The sequence below is a fragment of the Sminthopsis crassicaudata genome, chromosome 2 (genome assembly GCF_048593235.1).
Source record: "Sminthopsis crassicaudata isolate SCR6 chromosome 2, ASM4859323v1, whole genome shotgun sequence".
Classification (NCBI taxonomy): domain Eukaryota; kingdom Metazoa; phylum Chordata; class Mammalia; order Dasyuromorphia; family Dasyuridae; genus Sminthopsis; species Sminthopsis crassicaudata.
Genome location: NC_133618.1, coordinates 123,545,926 through 123,566,978, shown reverse-complemented (window position 1 = coordinate 123,566,978; position 21,053 = coordinate 123,545,926). Strand labels below are relative to the sequence as shown.

At 35.8% G+C, this 21,053-nt stretch overlaps 1 protein-coding gene across 1 annotated transcript in view; it reads right to left on the bottom strand.

Moving 5' to 3' along the window:
• Positions 1-21,053, bottom strand: part of TGFA (transforming growth factor alpha) — a 120,617-nt gene that overhangs the window by 65,501 nt on the left and 34,063 nt on the right. The window contains exon 5 of the mRNA XM_074284724.1: positions 6,523-6,576. Coding sequence (XP_074140825.1) covers positions 6,523-6,576 — 54 coding nt within the window. The remainder of the gene's footprint in view (positions 1-6,522; positions 6,577-21,053) is intronic.

The window sequence follows — 21,053 nt, the reverse complement described above, 5'->3', positions numbered from 1 at the left end:
ATCTGGATTATTGTTCTGAGATCTACATCCTATAGTTTAATAAAAATGGTGATAATACTTGAGAGTATTCAACAGAGGTAGATCAAGAAGGGGCAGGAAATCTTATCATACAAAGAATCAAAGAAATTGGAAATGGTTAGCCTTTAGAAGACTTAGGGGAAATCTGATTTTTTTTCTCCTATTTTTTGCAGAAAGGGATGTCAGCTGAAAGAAGGATCAAAGTTATTTGACTTGGACCCGGAAGGCCAAACTAAGATCAATGACAGAAGTTACAGAAATTTTAAGTGAATTAAAGGATCTTTTTTTTTTAAAAAGTTAATAATTTTTTTTATTTTCAAAATACATGCAAAGATAGTTTAGTATTAACCCTTGCAAAAACCTTGTATTCCAAATTTTTTTTTTTTACCTCCCTTCTCTCGATGTCCTTCCTGCTAGATGGCAAATAATTCAATGTGTTAAACATGTACAATTCTTCTATACATATTTCCACATTTATCATGCTGCACAAGAAAAATCAGATCAAAAAAGAAAAAAAAATGAGGGGGAAAAAAAGCAAGTAACCAACAATTTTAAAAAAGTGGCTCCATCACAAGTCTATAGGAATGGGCCTGAATCTCCTCATTGTTGAAAAGTCATGTTCATCAGAGTTAATCACCACATAATCTTGTTAGTGCTGATACAATCTCTTGGTTCTACTCAAGAAGGAAGGATTTCTAATGAGTGGTCCCAAAATGAAATACTCTGCCTTGTTATTGGTCAACTCTCCACTAGTGGAAGTGTCCTAGCAAAACCCAGGAGACAATTTGTTAGAGCTATCACAGAAGAGATTTAGGGGCTGGAAGTTAATCTACCTGACCTTGCAGCTCCCTTTCAACTCTCAAATTATATGATTATGTCTTATTATTATAAGACATTTATTCAGCTCTGATAATTTTTGCCTTGATGATTTTTAAAGACAAAATGTCAAATTGACAAGTTTCCCTTGGCAAATGAAGATTCATTATGCTTAGCTTAAGTCCTTAGATAAGGACTAATTGAAGGTTCTAAATAAAGGTTCTTAATGTTTTTTTTCTATCATAGATTCCCTTTGACAGTCTGGTAAAGGCTAAGGATCTCTTCTCTTGAATTTTTGTAAAAACATATATAAAATACATATGATTACAAAAGAAACCAATTATATTGCAATAGAGTTCACAAAACAATTTTTCAAAAGTTCATGGACCCATATTATAAAAAAATATATAATTAAAAAAAAAAGTTCATGGACCCAAGGTAAAGAAATCCTGCATTAATGTAACAACTCAGTTAAAACTGCTCCTCTTCCCAGATAAGTAAACCTAGAGCAGCTTCACAAGGGTTGCTGTCTTCATCCAGATTATAACATCTAATTTTGTACATAAAATTGCTGCTGCTAAATAATATTTAAAAACTCCTTGTCCCATGAAAGAAAAATAAATCTAGTAACTTGTAGCAATATTATGATTCCCCCCCCCCCAACCTATGTTTCTCTCCTGCTACCAGTTACACTATTACAAAGACTTTATTCATCTTGGCATAGCAGGGGCATGAAGATATCCTAAATGCAGGTTTTTGTTTGTTTGTAGAAAAATCAAACAAAAGAATAAATATTAAAGAACAAATTTGCTGCCTAATTTTTACAAGATTCATATGAAGTTTTAGGACTTAAAACTAGTAGAAAATTGCAAACAAAAAAGCTACCAGAAAATTATCCTCCATGGGCATAATATGGATTGAAATACAATTACTCCAGAAAGTCTCTTGATGTCTCTGTCTTAGTTCTATCATTCACAAAGTGGAACAAAAATTCACTTATTTCACAGAGTTATTGTAAAGATCAAATAATAAATATATGTAAAATGTTTTGCAAACAAAGCACTATATAAGTAAGCTATAATTATGATTATTATTATGTAGCATGTAATCCTTTTGTAAGAATCACCTATTATCAGGGCCTATGATTCCCCCAAATATAAAGTATAGGAGTAATATTGAAAAGTTTGGAAAAGAAGAAATATGTGGGGCTATTCTGTCCCCTGATGCTACTATTTTGGGTTGGCTGCAATGAGAAAATTCATTTTGAATCATAGAATATTATAGTTGGGGACAGAGAACCTGATAAATCCACAGTTGCTAATGTCTGTCCACCAAAATTATAAATTTCATATGTACTTGTTATGGGTATGTGCTATTTCCCCCAATAGAAAAAAAAAATCTTCAGGAATCATTGCCTTTTTTTTTTTTTTAAACTCAGTAGTAGCACCTAAAACAGTGTCAGACACATAGTAGGTGCTTAAAATGAATATTTATTGATCATTTATTCCAATACCCTTATTTTTTTAATAAGGAAATAAAGCCTAAATTTACAGGTTGTTGTCCTAAGTCCAAGGCCAGGGTTTTTTGATTTTCCACTACAAAGCACTTTAAAACAAAACAAAAAACAAAACAAACAAACAAACAAAAACCCATAAAAATAGTTGATATGGCACTGGCAACATAGAATGCTGAATTTGAAATCAAGATGCCTAGGTTTGAATCTTGCCTTTACTACTTATGACTTATTCCTTACTCACTTGATCCTAATCAATTTCTCTCCTCTTTGAGCCTCAGTTTTCCTCTCTGTAAAATTAGAAGGTTGGACTAAATGTCCCTTAAGTTGCTTTCTCTTATTTGGTTATATCAATAAATACTTATCAGAAATGCAGCTCAAACCTATGCTTCTATTTTGAGAAAATATTTCTATTATTTGACTACAGATTTGTAAAGTTTCCTCTTTCCTAGTCTAGGCAGCTAGCTCTTTTTCACTGCCCACCTCTCCCAGCTCGCTAAGGCTTTTTTAAAAAGGAGTTTCATCCTCCAGATGCTAGCTTGCCAAGTTTCTTGCAAATTGTGCTTTTATTCCCAGATTTGAAGCAGGTGAACCATGTACCTGGGTAGGGCACGTGAGGCTTCTAATTTTAGAATGACTTCAGCTCAATTTTTTTGTCCCCAGACAATGGAATGGGGAAGAGCCTGATGGTTCTAAAAAGCTTTTGTTGAGCAAGATGCCCAATAAACAGAGGACTTGCTGGCTGGCTGGCTGACCCATATTTTTCTAATTTCCAAACAAGCACAAGCTCCAAAGAGGTTTTTCCTAATTTCTGTTCTCCTTTTATCAAACTCAATTGATTTCCTCAGGTCCCACCACAGTTCTTGTTCCCATATCCTCCACCACTACCAAGACAATGAAAAATTGCAATGTCAACAGAGAATCAGTCATTTCTTTGACTCCCTTCAGTAGCTGCTTAAAAAAAAATTATGGTAAATTAATTCAGCCCCCCTAAAAGCTTCCCACATGTAGCTATATATCATTGGATTTTGCAGGGAGTTAAGAAGGGACAGTTGGCTACAAAGACCTCTGTCCAGAGCCCAGAGCTAACCACGGCAGAGTGAAGTGCCATCTCCTAGGCCCCTGGACCACACCCCCCCTCAATCATTATACTTAGGCTTATTAAAATATGAGAACCAGCCCAGCAGCCTGTGAGCTATGTAATGTTCCTGAGGCTTAGACAAGCATCAGCCTAACACCTTTATAGTCACAGTGCATTCTGTCCCTCCCTAGCTACATAAAAATGTGCCTTTTAAGAGATAGGGAACAATATACAGTGAGGAGGGATAATTTGATGTTCTTGAGTACTGAATCCCCTACTCTATTCTCCAGGTGGTATTACCAGCCATATTAGTATGATAGATTTAGTCAAAGAATCCAGGCTCAAGCACTGATTATCACTTTCTACTGTAGGTACCTCAAACAAATAACTGACTTTTTCTGGGGCTCAATTTCTTCATCTGTAAAATAAAAGGGTGGAATTCAATGATATCTAAGATTCCTTGCAGCCCTCTTGATGATCCCATAATCCTTAAAAATGAAAAATCCCCACCCAGCCCCCACTCCAAAACCCCCCTCACAACCAGAAGTACCTTCATGTACTAAACCCATGATCTTATTTTAAATTCTGCATCACTCTTTCATCTATCCATCATCCATCAGCACTTGGTTGAGAGAATCTGGAACTGGAAGCCATAGAAACCACCGGGCCCACATCCCTCATGGGATAGGACAAGGATCTTAGGACTCAGAGCCAGGGCAAGGCAAACTAGCAAGCATTTACCAAGCACCTCTTATATATAACTGCCTAAAGATATGCAATGAATTAGAGACAGCTGGGGTTAAACCTCAGGCTTGCTGACTGCCAAGGCAGAGACCTCTTTATTTCACCCTATTATGTTTGTAGTACCTAGCAAGTGTGACACTGTGTGTCACTCAACCTTGTTGCTTTCATTTCCTCAGCTGTAAAATGAATTGGAGTAGGCAATGGCAAATCTGTCCAGTATCTCTGTCAAGAAAATCCCAAATGGTATCATGAAGAGTCAGACACAACTGAAAATTATTAAATTACAACAATCTAGCAAGTACTCAGTAAAAGTTTGCTGATGAAGATAATTCTAGGTGCACCTACTCCCTCTTAGTGGCACCTAAGCTGAATGAAAAGCAAAAAGAATAGATGTCATCTTAAAAGGAAGATTGGAAGGTAAGGAAGAAATCTGAGAAATCATGGAAGTTTTTGAAAGCGAGTTATAGGAAATGCCATCCTGGATGACAAAACTTAAAAAGATGGCAGGGCCCTTGAAAGATACTTGGTTTTTAATCATTACCTAAAAAGGAATCTGCTTTATAGCATTTCTGAGAAGTAATCACCTAACCTCCTCTAGTAATTCTCCAGTGATAGGAACTCACTTTAGCAGCCAATTCTATTTCAGAGGAGTTCTTATTGTTAAGGAAATTTTGACCTCTCTACTGGATGATGGCAGCATATGTGCTATCCTTTCCATGATGTCATCTTCAGAAGGTTAGGGTTGTACCCTGAACACTAAATATTCATGTCTAATTACCAAAGGTTAGTCAAGGATTTATTATTGAGTAATTTATCTAAATTTACCTTGACCCAATTTCTATTTTCTACTCGTGTCTCTTTTACTACCCTGTGGGTAAGGTAGCACTGTACTTCCTTTTATTTGTCCTGATACTACCTGCCTTAAAATCCTAAATTAAGATCCTAAAGTTTTCATTCTTTAGGGGTCCTTGAACAAAGTGATGGCTAAAAAGATCATCACCGCTTAGAAGAAATTTCTAAGAACTGGGAAACAGAAGGTAGAAAGACAAGATGATGAATATTCTTTTGAATATTGTTCAGTTCATGATCTCTAGCTACCCATTCTTTTGAACAGGTGATCCCTAAAAACCTTTTAGCTCTAACAACCTATGAAACTAAAGAACATGAGGATATTGAGGACAAACCATTTTCTACCCATCTCATCCTGCCTTGTATTATAACTATTTAGAATCCTCTTGATTCCAACCCCAGCAGTTACCCTTATTTATACAAAGTATGCCCTTAATAAATACTAGTTGAATTATATTAAATTATTCTTAAAGCACAATTCTTTTGGCATGACCAATTCTTCTCTTTACCCCCACTACCAATTCTCTGATAATATGAAAGGGTGACAAAATAGATAGGTGGATAGGGAATACTCTCTCCTAGTAGTGGAACTTCAAGAACAGAACTCGAATCTTTCAATTCGCAAGTATCTACTACAATCCTTCCACTAAAATCTTTCTCTGGTATGTCTCCAAGAGTTAGGGTGTACAGCTAAGTCTTATATTAGTATGAATAAGCAATTCCTTGAATTAATGTTATTGTTTGAATTCACACAGCATATTTCCACTGTGTTAGAAGAAATTATCCTGTTTTACATATAACTTCAAATCACTGGAATCTGAATAATGTGATCATCTCACAGGATTCTTTATTGATATTATCGGGGTATCTGTATGTGTTCAATAAAAAATTGTGTATCTGTTTTTAAAGAACCAGCCTTGCTGAATACAGAGGTATGTCACTAGAGAGTTGACTATAAGAAAAAAGAAATTTTTTTCACCAGAAGATATTCATAAAGACTATCTACAAAGAAAACTGAGATTTCACTCTAATACTAATGGTGGGGATAATCAATCAAATAAAGTATCTTTGAAATACCAACACAGTTTCTGATATTACCTGGGACCTATTTCTATATGCTCAATAAAAAATTGAGTATCTATCTTTGAAGAACAAGCCTTGCTAAATACAGAAGTGTATCCCCAGAGGGGACACAGAGGGTTGACTACAAGAAAAAGGAAGGTTTTTTGACCAAAAGATACTCATAAAGATCATTGAAATACTAACATAGTTAAATCAGAGCATGTGATGAATTGGTCTTTAACAATTAAAGGCCAGAATTGGGCTTAGAGAACAATCACTAGACTTGAGAAGGAAAGGGGAAAATTAATCCCAGGAAGAAGTTGTGGGATGTTCAAAAGTCTGAACTCTTGTCTTAATACCTGAATTGGTTCAAAAGTAATGGTTTTCTCTTCATTACCTCTATGAAATGAACTTAACACAGAAGATTTTAACAACTCACCATTCAAGGCAGATGTTGTATTCTCCAAAGCCTGGCACACAGCTAATAAAATACCTATGAAGATAAGAAAAAAAAAGAAAAAAAAAGCTAAGCAAGCAATTCAAAACAATGTCAAATAAGCAAATAAAACAAAATATAGCAATCTTAAAGGATTAAGCCTTCAGAAACAAGCTTTTTAAATGGCAAATATCTGTGTTTTAAGAAGTTGGTGGGGTAAATAAAAAGAGCTAGTTTTGTTCAATATTACCTTATTTAATCCTTGCAAAAACACTAGGAGGCAGGTACTATTATTATCTCCTTGTATGGATGAGGAGACTGAATCAAAGCTAAGTGACACTCAAGAACACACAACTATTTAAGTGTTTAAAGTCATTTTGGAACTTAGGTCTTGCCAACTCTAGACCCAGTGCTCTAAAACCCACCTGCCTAGAAACAAATGAGGAAAAACTACCAAAAAGTGCTTTGTAACCCATAAGATCTTTTAAAAGATGTCAACTGTTATTATTATTCTTATAATGTTGTAAGCTGTAATTATTATCGTCATCATGGTTCAATGGAATGAACCCTGGAGAAAGATTAAGATTTAAACTTGTCTTGGCTCTATTGTTTTCTTGACAAATTTCTTGAGTTAGTTTTTTGCTATCTATAAAATGAAGATAATGCACTTATTTCCCTGACAGGGTTGTCATGAGAAAAGCACTTTTGTGAAACTTGCTATATAATTATTATTCCTATAAATTACTATTAATAATCATTGATATTTTAAGGATCTATGATTTTGTTAATGTGGATTCTATATCCTCTGAGTTGGATTGTAATCACTTTGATGAAATATATCTGTGTGGACTAATATGCCTGATCAATAAACCAGTTTGTGGTCAACCTAGTAATGAATCTATCTTGAGAAAACAAATATTCAGTTTTTTTCATTCATTTTTTCAGTTGTATCTGGCAAAGATAGAGTGGTTTGCTATTTCTTTCTCTAGCCCTTTTTACAGATGAGGAACTAAGAAGGTAAATAGGTAAAGTGACTTGCCCAGGGTCACACAGCTAATAAGTGTCTGAGGCTGAATTTGAACTTGGCTCTAAGCCTAGCACTCTACTTACCATGCCATCTTGCTGTCCTTGTTTTTGGCACATAGTAAGGACTTACCATAAATACCTGTTAACTTTATTTGTCAACAAATGCATTGGATTAGATGGCATTTAAGGTTTTATCTCTAAGTCTATGAACTCATGATCCTGCCACTAGGGTAAGATAAAAAATCCTCTCTGGTGTGGTCTTTGAGAGTTGCTAGAGGCAGAAAGTTCACCATTTTGTGTTCAGCCTGGTGGAGAGCCTTTTAAAATTTACTCAGGCTAATCTTTGCAAGGCAGCCACACAGTCTTGCTGCTATAGGCCTACATTTACAGCTTTCCTAACTTGGTAGACACTACCTGTGATCATTGCTTTAGAAGACCCCAAATCACATCTATACCACAATCATCTAGACATCAGAGGAAGATTGATAGATGATTAATGTTAACAGTAATAATGCAAAAAGTCCGAGTTGTATATTGATTAAAGCAATAAATAGGATGAATAAATTTAAAGTGTTCAAAAATAAATTCTACTTTATTATTCTAATTTTAATCAAAATAAAAATAAGTTTCTTTTCATTTCATACTCAGGAGACCTTCCTTTTTTAACCTGGATACAGAAGAAAAAAACTTAACCTGTAGGGGCAGATTTAATAAGGCAGTCACGGCTCACAATTGGCCTTTCCTTTTATGAAATGACAAACACAGCAATGAGCAAACTGCAGATATTTCTAACAGGAGGCATTAGAATGACATCTGAATGAGTGTTATGGGCTGTTAAACTCAATCACCTGCAGAGTCTCCAAATTCCCAAACCAGATGCCTGCAAAATAAGCGAAGACAGCTAATTGTGTGCATGTTGAGCATTGTATGCACTCATTCTGATCATACAGTTCCCTCTTGCTGTCTAAACATATTCTGGTTGGGCCAGCCAGCCACCTAATTTTGGCCACAGATCTCAGAATTCAACCAGAGAGGACAGCTTTGAAAGGGCTATTTTTGTAATCTGAGCACAAATAGTTAAAAGCAGGACATTCCTACTCAGATCTGGGAAAGCTCTTAATGGTTTAGGGCTGTCAATTGGAGGAAGTGTTCATGTTTTGACATTTGCTGGCACCTCCACAAATCACCCTGGAGGAAAGCCAGACTATGACCCATAATTATGTCAAAAGAAGATACAGCCTAAGAGTGGAATGCTTTGCATACCTCCCTTGAGTGATTCTAATTGGCCTATTCATAGTTTCTCTCAGCACAAAAGAATAATCAACTCCCACTTCAACTCTTCCTCCCCATATTCTGCCTCAAAGTGAAGTCAGGAAAGAAGAGTTCCTTGGTTCAAAAGGGACAAGGTTTTTGTTGTTGTTTTTCTAAGTCAAGAGCAAGAGAATATAGCAGATGCCAATATAAGAAATAAATCGATATAAGAAATTATACTTCCAGACTGGAGTGATGCAATATAGAAATGTTGTAGGGTCAAGAATCTAAGAAGGAATTGGACACCCTGGGTAATTTCATCATGGTTTAGGGCCCTGGCCTTAAGGCAAGTTACTTTACCCCTTCTGTTTCTTCATCTCTAAAGATGAGGATAATAACAGCTGCCTAACTCATAAAGGTGCCCCAGGAATTAATTAATGTTTGTAAAACCATTCAATCCTTCAGATGAAAGGCTCTGGCTTATTATTCATAATGTGAACAATATAAGAAGACTATTTACTTGCCTTCCCATAGAAATTCAGCTACTTTATTACTGGCTTGTCTCTGTGGATCCTCATTCATGAGCCAAGTCTGCTGAACTCCTTTTGGGAGTCTGACCTCGGCCAAGACTGGGGGAGAGATGTTTGGCTGAGTTAGACCACCCCTGCCTATTGTGCTTTCCAGAGTGAGACCAGGAATAAACAAGAGAGTGGAGGTGTATGCATGTGGCACTCATTCCCTTAATGAAAACCACCTTGCCTTGGACTTCCTCTACTTTCCTTATGAACTTGCTTCCCCCTCCCCTCCTAGGTAATTTACCACCACCAGACAAATTGAGTTCCCCAGTAAGGACATCTCACTTGAAGATTAAGTGAGAAAATGGTGGCAAGTATGCACTCATGTGAGCAACAGATAACAAAAACACAAAAACTCTAATATAATGTGGAATCATCCAGGATAAGATCATATTAGATTTGAATTTGCAGCTTATCCCTCTACTGGACTATATGTTTAGGAGCTCTTTGTATTTCTTCCCAATAGTAAGCATAGTGCTCTGCAAACAATAATGTCCTTAATAAATGTTTGGTGAATGCTAAGATATGAGATTTTATGCTATGATAAAATTTAGAATAGGAAAAGACACTTTAACATTAAAATTATATAGTTCAATCTCTTCCTTTTGCAAAGAAGGAAGCTAAGAACTAGATTTGCCCAGAATAACATAGATTGTTAAGTGGCAGAGCCAGGATTCAAACATAGGTCCTCTCATTTGATGTAACTGGACACTTTGTTATCACTACCCACAATCTAATAATAATCACACACAATTCTATAGTATTTTAAAAAAATAATTCCAATAATCTTTTTCTCCTAAGTACTCTAAATCTAGCTACTTGTCTATTATATCACATAGCATTTATTCCTGATCACAGGTCTGGGATATATTGGAAATGGGATTCAAACCCATTTCTCCTAAGTTCTTCTAATTTTCTTTCTATAAGGCAGCCCTTTAGACATGAAGAAATAGTGGGCAGCAAAGTTCCAAATGTTTAGATTAGCATATTATCTAATTTGTTCAAGTTAAAGTGGACTTTTGTGCACATATGCTTCCCCAACAATTGGACTTGGGTGAAATATAGACTCTGCACAAGTTCTTCCATGAAACATTACTTAGCCAAAGACAATTATCCTGACGATATATCTATTCAGAAAAGATAATGGGAAATCCTGAGAATATGTGAAATTTTGTTGTCTTATTTAGGAAAGAAAGATCAGAAATAAAAACGTGAAATTATCATCCTGAATAAAAATGGTGTAAGGAATAAAGGAATATTTGGATCTTCAATTCCTCATCAGTAATCTGAAGAGTTTAGACTAGATATTCACTTTTCCTATTCTACATCTATGACCCCTATGAACCACAGAACCTCAAAACTGTAGATGGCCAAAAGATCAAAGAAAGATGCGTGCTTAGTGTACTACCTACAATAACTTGAACACAAGGAATACTGTATCAAAGATATCACCCAGGAGACAATGGAAATAGGCCATTTATGTAGCAATATGGATAGACTGCATTCAAAGATGAAACATTCAAAGAACCAGAAGGAAGGAGCCCAGGATTGTTGTTTGTTTGTTTGTTGTTGTTTTTTTTTTTTGGGGGGGGAAGTTGGGAGGAAGAATGTCTTTGGAAGATTTATGGAAAGGAAGATGTTAAGCTGAAGTGAGCACAGTTCTGTTAAAGAAATGAATGTAGGAACAGCTAGGTGGCACAATGGATAGAGCACCAGCCCTGAATTCAGGAGGACCTGAGTTCAAATGTGATCTCAGACACTTAACGCTTCCTAGCTGTGTGACCCTGGGCACATCACTTAATCCCAGCCTGGGGAATGGGGGTGGGAAAGAATATAAAAAAGAAATGAATGTAGATAATTTCTTATCTTATAAATGGTTCACACCCCCAAAATTCACTTCCATAATGACTGTGTAGAAAATAAAAGATTATTTAATCTCTAAGAACTTTTCCAGCTCTGACACTTTTGCTTATGAACTCACATCCCTGAATGAACACTAGAAACCAGTTGTCTGACTTCCAAGATGCACATCACTACACTGCCCCTCAAGTATGTAAACAAATCCTACATAAGTTAGAGATTACCTACACAACACAGAGGCATTTATTTTGTCATTCTGGCATTGGCTATAAATTTGAGTTATCACATATGTTTGACCTAATTAAACAAATATGTAGTAAGTACCTTTTTTATTCTGAATGCTGCTAGGTAAGTGTAGGAAATAATAAGAGTTTAAGCAAGATGCAGTTCCTCCTCTCAAGGAGTTTACTATGTAGTAAGGAGATAGATAAATCCATAGAACTATAGTATAATGATGACATTTAAGTCCATAAGTATGAATATATAGTCAGTTCTATTATAATGCTTATTTTGTAAATGAGAATTTGTTCCAATGCAATAATTTGAGTATAATGCAATTTTCAAATGTGTTTATTCATACTTTCTTCCTTGAGAAATAGCAAGAATACAAAAAAAAAAAATCACCATTTCACAATAATTCACATGCTACAATCCTTCTGATGCTCACTTCCACATGAATACTTCAGGTTTTCTTCAAAGGCAAGTGCCATGTTTATTTTATATGTTTTAGTACAGCAGGATTGTGAGAGGAGAAAGGTTGGTGTATCTACCTTTAAGGCCTAGAATTGGAGTTGCTGGGATTTCAGATGCTGCTATGTTTTATTGTAGTGTTTCTTGACGATTTAATTTGTATTAAATTGTGCTACCATTTTAATTAGGTTTATCTTTATTTTTTTATGTGTCACTAAGGAAGCTTGAGTATTGTGTCCTTAACACCTTTTTTCATATAATTAGCCTTATGTTTTATATTGCATGATATCACAGTGGTGTGCTTTTTTGAAACTGTGCACTATATTATAGTAGAACTAACTGTATATAAAGTTCAAATTGAAGTCCTGAAGGGATCAGAAAAACTAAAAGGTCAACAAACATTTGTTTAGGACCTACTATGTGCCAGGCACTGTGCTTCATGGAGAAGGCAATACTTAATTTAGATTTTAAAGAATAAGTGAGGCAATTAAGTGGCCTAGTAGATAGAACACTGACTCAGGACTCAGGAGGATTTGAATTCAAATGTGTCCTCAGACACTTGACACTGTGTGATCCTGACCAAGTCCCTGGATTCCAATCATCTTTTTTAAAAAATAAACATAAAAAGAATAAGAGGATTTAGATGGATGAAAAGGGGAAGATAGAATTTTAAGCCCAGTTAACAAGTATTAATTAAATGCCTATCATGTATCAGATATTATGCTAAGCATTGCAAACACAAAAGCTAGAGACAATTCCTGTTCTCAAGAAGATAACATATCAACAACTCTGCATCAACAGATAAAGTCAGAGGAAAGGCACTAAGATTAAGGATTACTGGGAGAGGCTTCTAATACAAAGAATTTAGATGAGATTTGAGGAAAGCCAGAATGGACAAGAATAAGGAAGGAAGTCCTAAGGCCCAGGGATGTTCCAGACACAGCAGATAGTGCAAAGAAGTGAGAAATTTCAGAGACTATATAGGAGTGGGTAGTGGCCAATTGAGGCAAAGCTTTAAAAATTAGGAAGTATCATATTGTGGAGAACCTTGAATTCCAGGATAAGGACTTTCAATTTTCCTCAATAGGCAACAGAGTTGAGAGTAGAGAAATACATGATCAAGTCTATGAAGAATAAGAGGATTAGTAGAAAGGATGGATCGAAGTGGGTATAAGTGGAGGTGGGAAGAACAGGTAGGACTATATTAATAGTTCAGAAAGGAGGTATTATAGGCCTGAATTAGTTTGTGACAGTGGGAATAGAGAGAATGGTATTATAATGCATGGCCTTTTTGAAGACTTTCCTGATAAGTTGCTATTTTTTTTTGAGGTGCTGCTAATAGTAGCTTGTTTTTCCCCCTTGGTTTTCTTTTGGTTAGGGAAGGGAGAAGGCAAGGACAATTAGAAAGCCAGAGGCTATATATAGGAATGTGGGCAAAATACCCCCAAACCCACCATGTAATCAAGAAACTTCCTGGCTAACTAGGAGCGAGCCTGGGATTTTAAATGGAAGAAGCTAATCAGTTTGAACTAGTGCACCCAGGTGGGCAAATTCCAGATAATTTTGTGTAAAGGGTAGGAGGCAAATAAGGGGGATTTGTCATCTTTTCCTGGAATCAAGGGAGAGAGAACCAGATCATTCCAACTTAGAAAAGATTATCAAAAGCTAGGCCTGGGAAACTTTAGTTAAAGATTTAGTGAAAACCTTGGGCGCCATTTAGTCTGAAATTGGGTAGTTTTCTTTTATATACTTCTAATGACTTTATCCTAATATACGATTTGTGATTTTGTATAATCTTTCTTCCTTTGCAAATAAACTCTGGAAAACCCAATCTTACAGTTCACAGTGTGTGGCAGGAGTGAGTGGGACAAGGAGTAGAGGCCAAATTTAGACAATTACAGTTGTGGAAGAGGAGGAAGATAATTAGGGATGTGTTGCTAGGTTGTGGCAGACTCTGAACTCTGAGAGTTAAACAGACTCAAAGACTGATCAAGGTTCAGTGCCTCAAGCAAAGGGTTCAGTAAGTAATCAGTGAGTGTTTAGCAAATAGTGAAAGGTGAAAGCCATGGGGCCATCACAAACTTTCTGGATTCAGTTTTTGAGGATAACAGGTGCCCTAGCAAAAGTTGATTAAGATCAGTTATGGCAGGTAGCCATGAGATCCCAAATAGTAGAATAATACTCTCAGAAAAGGGGCAATAAAATTAAGCAAGTCCTGTTGGCATTAAGTTTTCAAATTGGACAGACTGAGTAAATTGTAGAGCTGTCAACAAAAATGATAAAGTCACAAGAAGAAACAAGTTTCAGGGAAAAGAAATGAATCTGACTTGGGATATATGGAGCTTGAAGTAGTGTAGGAATATCCAGGCAGTATGTTCTTTTTTTTTTTTTTTTTTTTTTTTTTGATGTTGAGACATTTGGGGTTAAGTGACTTGCTCAGGGTCACACAGCTAGGAAGTGTTAAATATCTGAAGTCACATTTGAACTTAGGTCCTCCTGACTTTTGGGTTGGTGCTCTACCCACTACACCAACTATCTACCCCAGATAAACATGTCTTACAGGCATCACAAGTGCCTGGACAAAAAAATAATCCCTCCTGTTGAGGAGGTTGTCAAATGGTTAGAGATGCATATTTAATGAAAATCAACCATCTCCTTAAACAGAGAGGGATAAAATGAAAATAGTTATGTACAACTCACCATGCCAGGTAATAACAGGAGATAATGAGGTGAACAATCCCCAATACCTATCTTAAAAGTGTGTATAATAATACTAGACTTAAAAATTATCAAATGCCTTTTACTAGATGCAACACAATTTGCCATTCTCCACTGATACCTAGAAATATTATTTCAAATAGTCTCCACCTAGTATTCTAGGATCATACCTTACAATAATAGATATTTCTGTAGCACTTTCAATTTATAAGTGCTTTTATACATGTTTTATACATTTTACCCTGTGATGTGGGTGGTATTATTCCCATTTTACAGATGAGGAAATTGAGGCTTAAGGAGATTAAGTGACATGCTGAGGGTCAAACAACTGGGTGTAAGAGAAAAGAGTGAGATTCAGATCTTAGTGACTCTATCTTCTGTGCCATCTAGTTGCCTTAATATATCTAAAGCTGAAAGGGATCCCTTCCCTCTGGCTGTCTTGCCTAATCTCTGCAGTTTACAGGTGAGGAAACTGAGCCTCAAAAGTGTTAAATGATCTGAGATCATACATATAGTTAAATGTCAGAGGTAGGATTTGAATACAAGTCTAACCATGTCACTATTCTTAACAATAAACTCCAGTAGCTCCCTATTATTTTCAGGATCAAATATAAAAATTATCTACTTAGCTTTGAAAGCTCTTTACAACCTGACTGACCCCTTAACATTTTTTCAGTCTTCCTTTTTATACTTCTCTGTGTACTCTGAGCCAGGAACCATTGATTTTCCGGCTGCTACTTACACACAACACATCTGCAGAATCCTTGCTTTAGCAATGGCTGCCTTTAGCAAATGGCTGTGGAATGTTCTTGCTCCTTCACCTTCTAGATTTCCTGATCCCCTTTCAAGATACAATTCAAACCAACCTATCTGCAGGAGGCCTTTCCAGATTCTTACCACTGCTGGTGCCTTCCCTCTGAGATTACCTTCCATTTATACTGTCGTGGTACATAGGTTTTTGGTTTGTTGTTTTTTTTTTTCCTTTGTTTTTTGAGGCAATCTGGATTAAGTGACTCAATAGAGATCACATAATTATTAAGTGTCTGAGGCTGGATTTGAACTCAAATCATTCTGACTCCAGGATTGATGCTCACTCTATCCATTATTTATATTCTAGGTCATGCAGTGGTCTGAGTATTGCTTTTGGAGTTAGGAAGTCCTGAGTTCAAATCCTGTCTCAGACATTTATTAGCTATGTAAAACTGGGCAAGTAACTTCGTCTCTTTCAGCCTTAGGTTCCTCATCTGTCAAATGGGGATAAAAGCATAATAATAGTATATGTTTTAAAGGGTTGTTTGTTGTGAGAATCAAATCTTTTGTTTTTCTTGATATATGCCAGACTCAGTAAATTGCCCACAGTAAGCACATTCTTACTGATTGACTGATTGTCTCCTGTGGTCACTGCTCTTTCCATCTCTCCAGGAGCTTTTTTGCACCATTCACTACTCCAAATGTAACTGCTCTTCCATTCATTTAGTGCTTTTATTTTAGCCCTGCTCAAACTTTCTTGCATCTTTCTGCTCATTGGCTAGCTTCCACAGATGTTGGCACAAATGAAAGCATGCAGCGGAATTTTGCCTTAAGTAATTCTTTTTAAGATTTTATCACTAGGAATAGACAGTGTCTGAAGGTGGAAACAAGCTGAGTGTTTATACTGAGAAGTCCCATCTGGTCCACTGGGGCTCTGTACAAATGAGGGATATCAAGAGGCAGAATACATCAACCAATCAATCATCAAATACAGATCACATTCACAGAACTTGTCCTTGACTGAGTACTAGAACTAAGGTGAATCTAGAAATACAGGATTCTATCATTTGTGCCTCCAAAGTGGCTACAGTCTACTAGGGAGACAAGCTCAATTCTTATTTATTCACTCAATCAACAAATACTGAGCATCTACTGTGTGCTGGGCATAAACAATAGCAAATGAGTCAGGATATAATTATATATCAACATGATACAGGCTTTAAGTGCTGTAGAGAAAAGAGGAATATCTATGAGAACTAGATTGGTAAACAAATATTCCAATGAGGAAAAGTGAAAAAGGACCTTAAAAAAAAATATGGCTACACAGGTAACATTTACAACTCAAATTTTAAAAAGACATAAAGGAAGGTATTAAATACTCTGTTAAGTGATAACTAAAGATGAATACAAAAGAATAGCTCTTTCTTTTAAAAGTAGCCCAGCTCTTTAAAAGAGCTAACATTCAGATTTATAGATACTGTATTGAGACACAGGGAATATTAAAAAAGGGATAAAATTATGCTTAGGAATAGATGGGATGATGACAAGGAGGGACAAAAAGAAGGCATCTATATTCAGCTCCTATCTTGCTTAGTTTTACTACAATGAAGATTGATGTTTAGACTAGGAAGGATAGAAGAAAAATGATAAAATCCAAGATAAATGAGAGCCTCTAACTGATCCAGATGAGTTCATTTCACCTGGCCCTTGTAAATTTACTGAAATTATGAATGTAATTGTTATAGTCATTGCTGGGGATCCTCAATAATACCACATGAAATAAGATAACAGTAAAAACAATGAAAAGAAAATACTCCAATTTTATTTTAATAAACCTATAGTCTTTCTATAGTAGACTATTGAGGTTGATTTCAATTCCCAGAAAAATTCTAGGACATATTTTTTAAGGGATAGTTTGTGAATACATAGAAAGGGAAGCAATGTTCAATGTGAACACAGGCTCATCAAAAACAAGTCATGCCAGCCTAACCTCATTTCCTTTGTTGACAGGGTTACTAGACTGGTAGATCAGGGGAATGATATAGGCCATAGTAAACGTGGAGTTCAGAAAAACATTTTAAAAAGTCATGTACAGTATGCTTGGGAACAAAATGGTAAAATGTGGGCTTGGTAGTAGAATGAACTCACCAATTGACTGAGTGACCAAAACCAAAGAATTATTGATGTGGATTCAGATGATGTTTCTTACAGAATCTAATAGAGATCTGACCCAATCCTCCTTTAAATACTTTTATCAGAGACTTGGATGAATGCATATCTATCATATAAGTGTGCTTATCAAATCCGAAGGTGAGCCAAAGTTAGAGGTGGGAAATCCTTACCAGTTCTTCCTCTGTAAGAGAGAGATAGATGCTTATGGGTAGTTGCTAGGCCTTAAATCGTATGTTTTTTGGACATCCCTCCGAGGGTTCTATAATCCTGCTACCAGCTGTTTCCTAACTATGCCTCTGATGTGAAGGTTTTGTCCTTTGAAGCCTAAAATCATTGATTTAGGCATAGAAGGATGAATTCATCAAGTCCAAAGTCCTCATATTACAGATGAGGAGGCACAGACCTGAGAGGTTGAGTAAAGTGGAGTAACAGAACTAGAATTCAAATTGAAGTCCTCTGATACAAAATCCTCTATGCCACACTGCTTCATCTTAATTTCTTTTCTAAAACTGTCAGTTAGACTGATATTGGGGCTGATATAAAAGGATGGTATTGTCTAGTCATTTCAATCATGTCCGACTCTTGGTGACCCCATTTGGGGTTTTCTTGACAGAATGATTTTTTGACATTTTCTTCTTCAGCTCATTTTACAGAGAGGAAACTGAGGCAAATAAGGTTAGTGACTAGTCCAGGAACACAGTTATCTGAGGTCACATTTGAATACAGGTCTTCCCAACTGCAAATCCAGCACTCTACCCACTGTCCCATCCAGCTGCCCTAGCTCATATTATGAAAACAGCATTAGATGTGAAGTCAAAAGATATGGATTCAAATTCCAGCTTTGCCACTTTATGATATTGGGAAAGTCACTACTGCTTCCTGGGGATCAGTTTCCCAGTCTGAAAAAAATTATTAACAATAACCTGTAGTTAGTTCAGAAAAATCTTCCAGCTTTTTCTTTTTCTTTTTTAATTATTAAAGCTTTTTATTTTTCAAAATATTTATATGGATAATTCTTCAGCATTAGCCCCTGAAAAGCCTTATGTTCCAATTTTTCCTCCTTCCCCCGCTCCCTCCCCTAGATGGCAAGTAGTCAAATATATATTAAACATGGTAGAAATATATGTTAAATACAATATATGTATACATATTTATACAATTATTGTGCCACAGAAGAAAAAAAGAGAAGCAAAATAAAATGCAATCAAACAACAACAAAAAGAGTGAAAATGCTATGTTCTGAACCACAATCAGTTCCCATAGTCCTCTCTCTGGGTTTAGATAGCTCTCTTTATCACTGAATAATTGGAACTGGTTTGAATCTCATTGTTGAAGAGAGCCATATTCATCAGAACTGATCGTCTTATAATCTTGTTGCTGTGTCTATGATCTTGTTCTGCTCACTTCATTTAGCATCAGTTCATATAAGTCCCTCCACGCCTCTCTGAAATCGTACTGTTGATCTTCAACAAAGAGAAGATCTAATTCATTTCCAGTTAATCAATGATGGACAGAATCAGCTACACCCAGAGAAAGAACACTGGGAAATGAATGTGTGTACATTTTTGTTTTTCTTCTCAGGTTATTTTTACCTTCTGAATCCAATTGTTCCTGTGCAACAAGAGAACTGTGTGGTTCTGCACACATATATTGTATCTAGGATATACTATAAACATATTTAACATGTATAAGATTGCCTGCCATCTAGGGAAGGGAAATGCCTTTTGCATTTCTTTATATCCACTTCACTTAGCATATTAGGATCTGGCACGTAGTAGTAATTAATAAATGATTTTTGACCAACTGATTCTAAGGAGACACCAAACATAATGTTTACAACCTTTAAAATCTTGGGTTCTATTTTTGAGATTTCTTATCCAATAAATAAGCTTATATTGCCCATAACTTGTCCTCCACAAACCTTCCAGGCCATGCTTCTAATTGTTTATGTACAGCCTTCTTTCATTAAAGAATCAAGAACTGTTACATTTGCTTGTCCTTAACAAGGTGCCCGGCACAAAGACAGCACTTGATGTTTTAGTTATTGTATAAACCCAGAATAATACTAAATGTTTTCATTATTAGTGATAATAATGTTAGTAATTGACCTTTGGGAAGAAGCGTAATGAGTCAGGACCATTGGGTTCAAGTATGGCTGGCTGTAGTCACACAAGACCCATGACTCCTAAGTCTTTCTAGGAAAGTCTTTAAGACTTTAATTTGTAAAACAGTTGTTTATATGTAATAGTAGGGTATACTTATTATACCAGTGAAGTCACAAATTTATTAAAAGGAAAGGGGGAAAATGACACTTATACAATGCCTTATTGATTTTTCCAAGGTGCATTACTTAATCACATTACTTGGAAGGTCTTTTCAATATGTCTTGACTCAGGACTGTCAAAGACTGTAAAATCAGGGACTTCAATGTCTCTTTCAGCTTTGAAGTCTATGATTCTACTAATTCTATGCAGACTGATATTTTTCAAAGTTCCACATCATGAGTAGCATTTCTAAAGGTAAAAGGCCTAGATCTGACTGATTCCATGGACCCACACCAATACATCTTGGGAAAACCTGCATACCTGTAGCTCAGGATAGGTAATGATTCATAGAAACACAAAATGTTACAGCTCAAAGGGACATTAGAGGCTATTAGAAGTTACAAAACATCTTGATCTCTCAGGCAGCACAGCTTAGTGGATAGAGAATCAACCTTGAAAACAGGAAGAGGAGCTCAGGCCCCACTTCTGACATACACTGACTGTTGTGATCATAAGTTAAATTACTTGATCTTTTAGTCCTCTAGGTAGTTAGTAAGCCTATCATTTGCAGAGAAAATATATTTGTAGAAGGAGTTTCCTTTCCCAGGAATCTCCCATAATAATGAAAGCAAAGATCCAACGTCTATCCTATCTATAGCAAGCATCCTGAAGAATTATAAGACGATTATAACAAGAATTCTAAGTTTGTTTCAGTCACACTTAGATTATGGAATCATAAAACTGGAAAGTTCCTTGGAGAACATGTAGTTCAACTGCTTCCTTTTATAGGTTAGGAAATATGTTTGAAGAGAAAAGTGTCATACCTACTCCCTTAGCTAATTAGAGAGTGGCAGAGTCAGACATAATTTGAATCCAGATCTCTGAATCCATATTGGTTTCCTTTTTCCTTTTCAATTTGATTCAATAAACATTTACTAAGTATGCAAGGAAATAAGGAAACTTTTTTTTAAAAAATAACACTTTTGCCCTCAAACACTTCACAATTTAGTACTTTAATCTTTCTTTCTTTCTTTCTTTTTTTTTTTTTTTGGACCTAGCTTGTTTCAAAGTTTCAGATCAAAGGACATTGTCCTTTGCTTAAATTTATTTCAGTCTGAGGCATGATGATTCTTACCAGACCTAATCTGTTATATAAAAACTAGTTGGGCTGAAAAAAAGGTACTGCATAATTTATATCAGTTAATTACTTTCTAGATAGGCGATATTT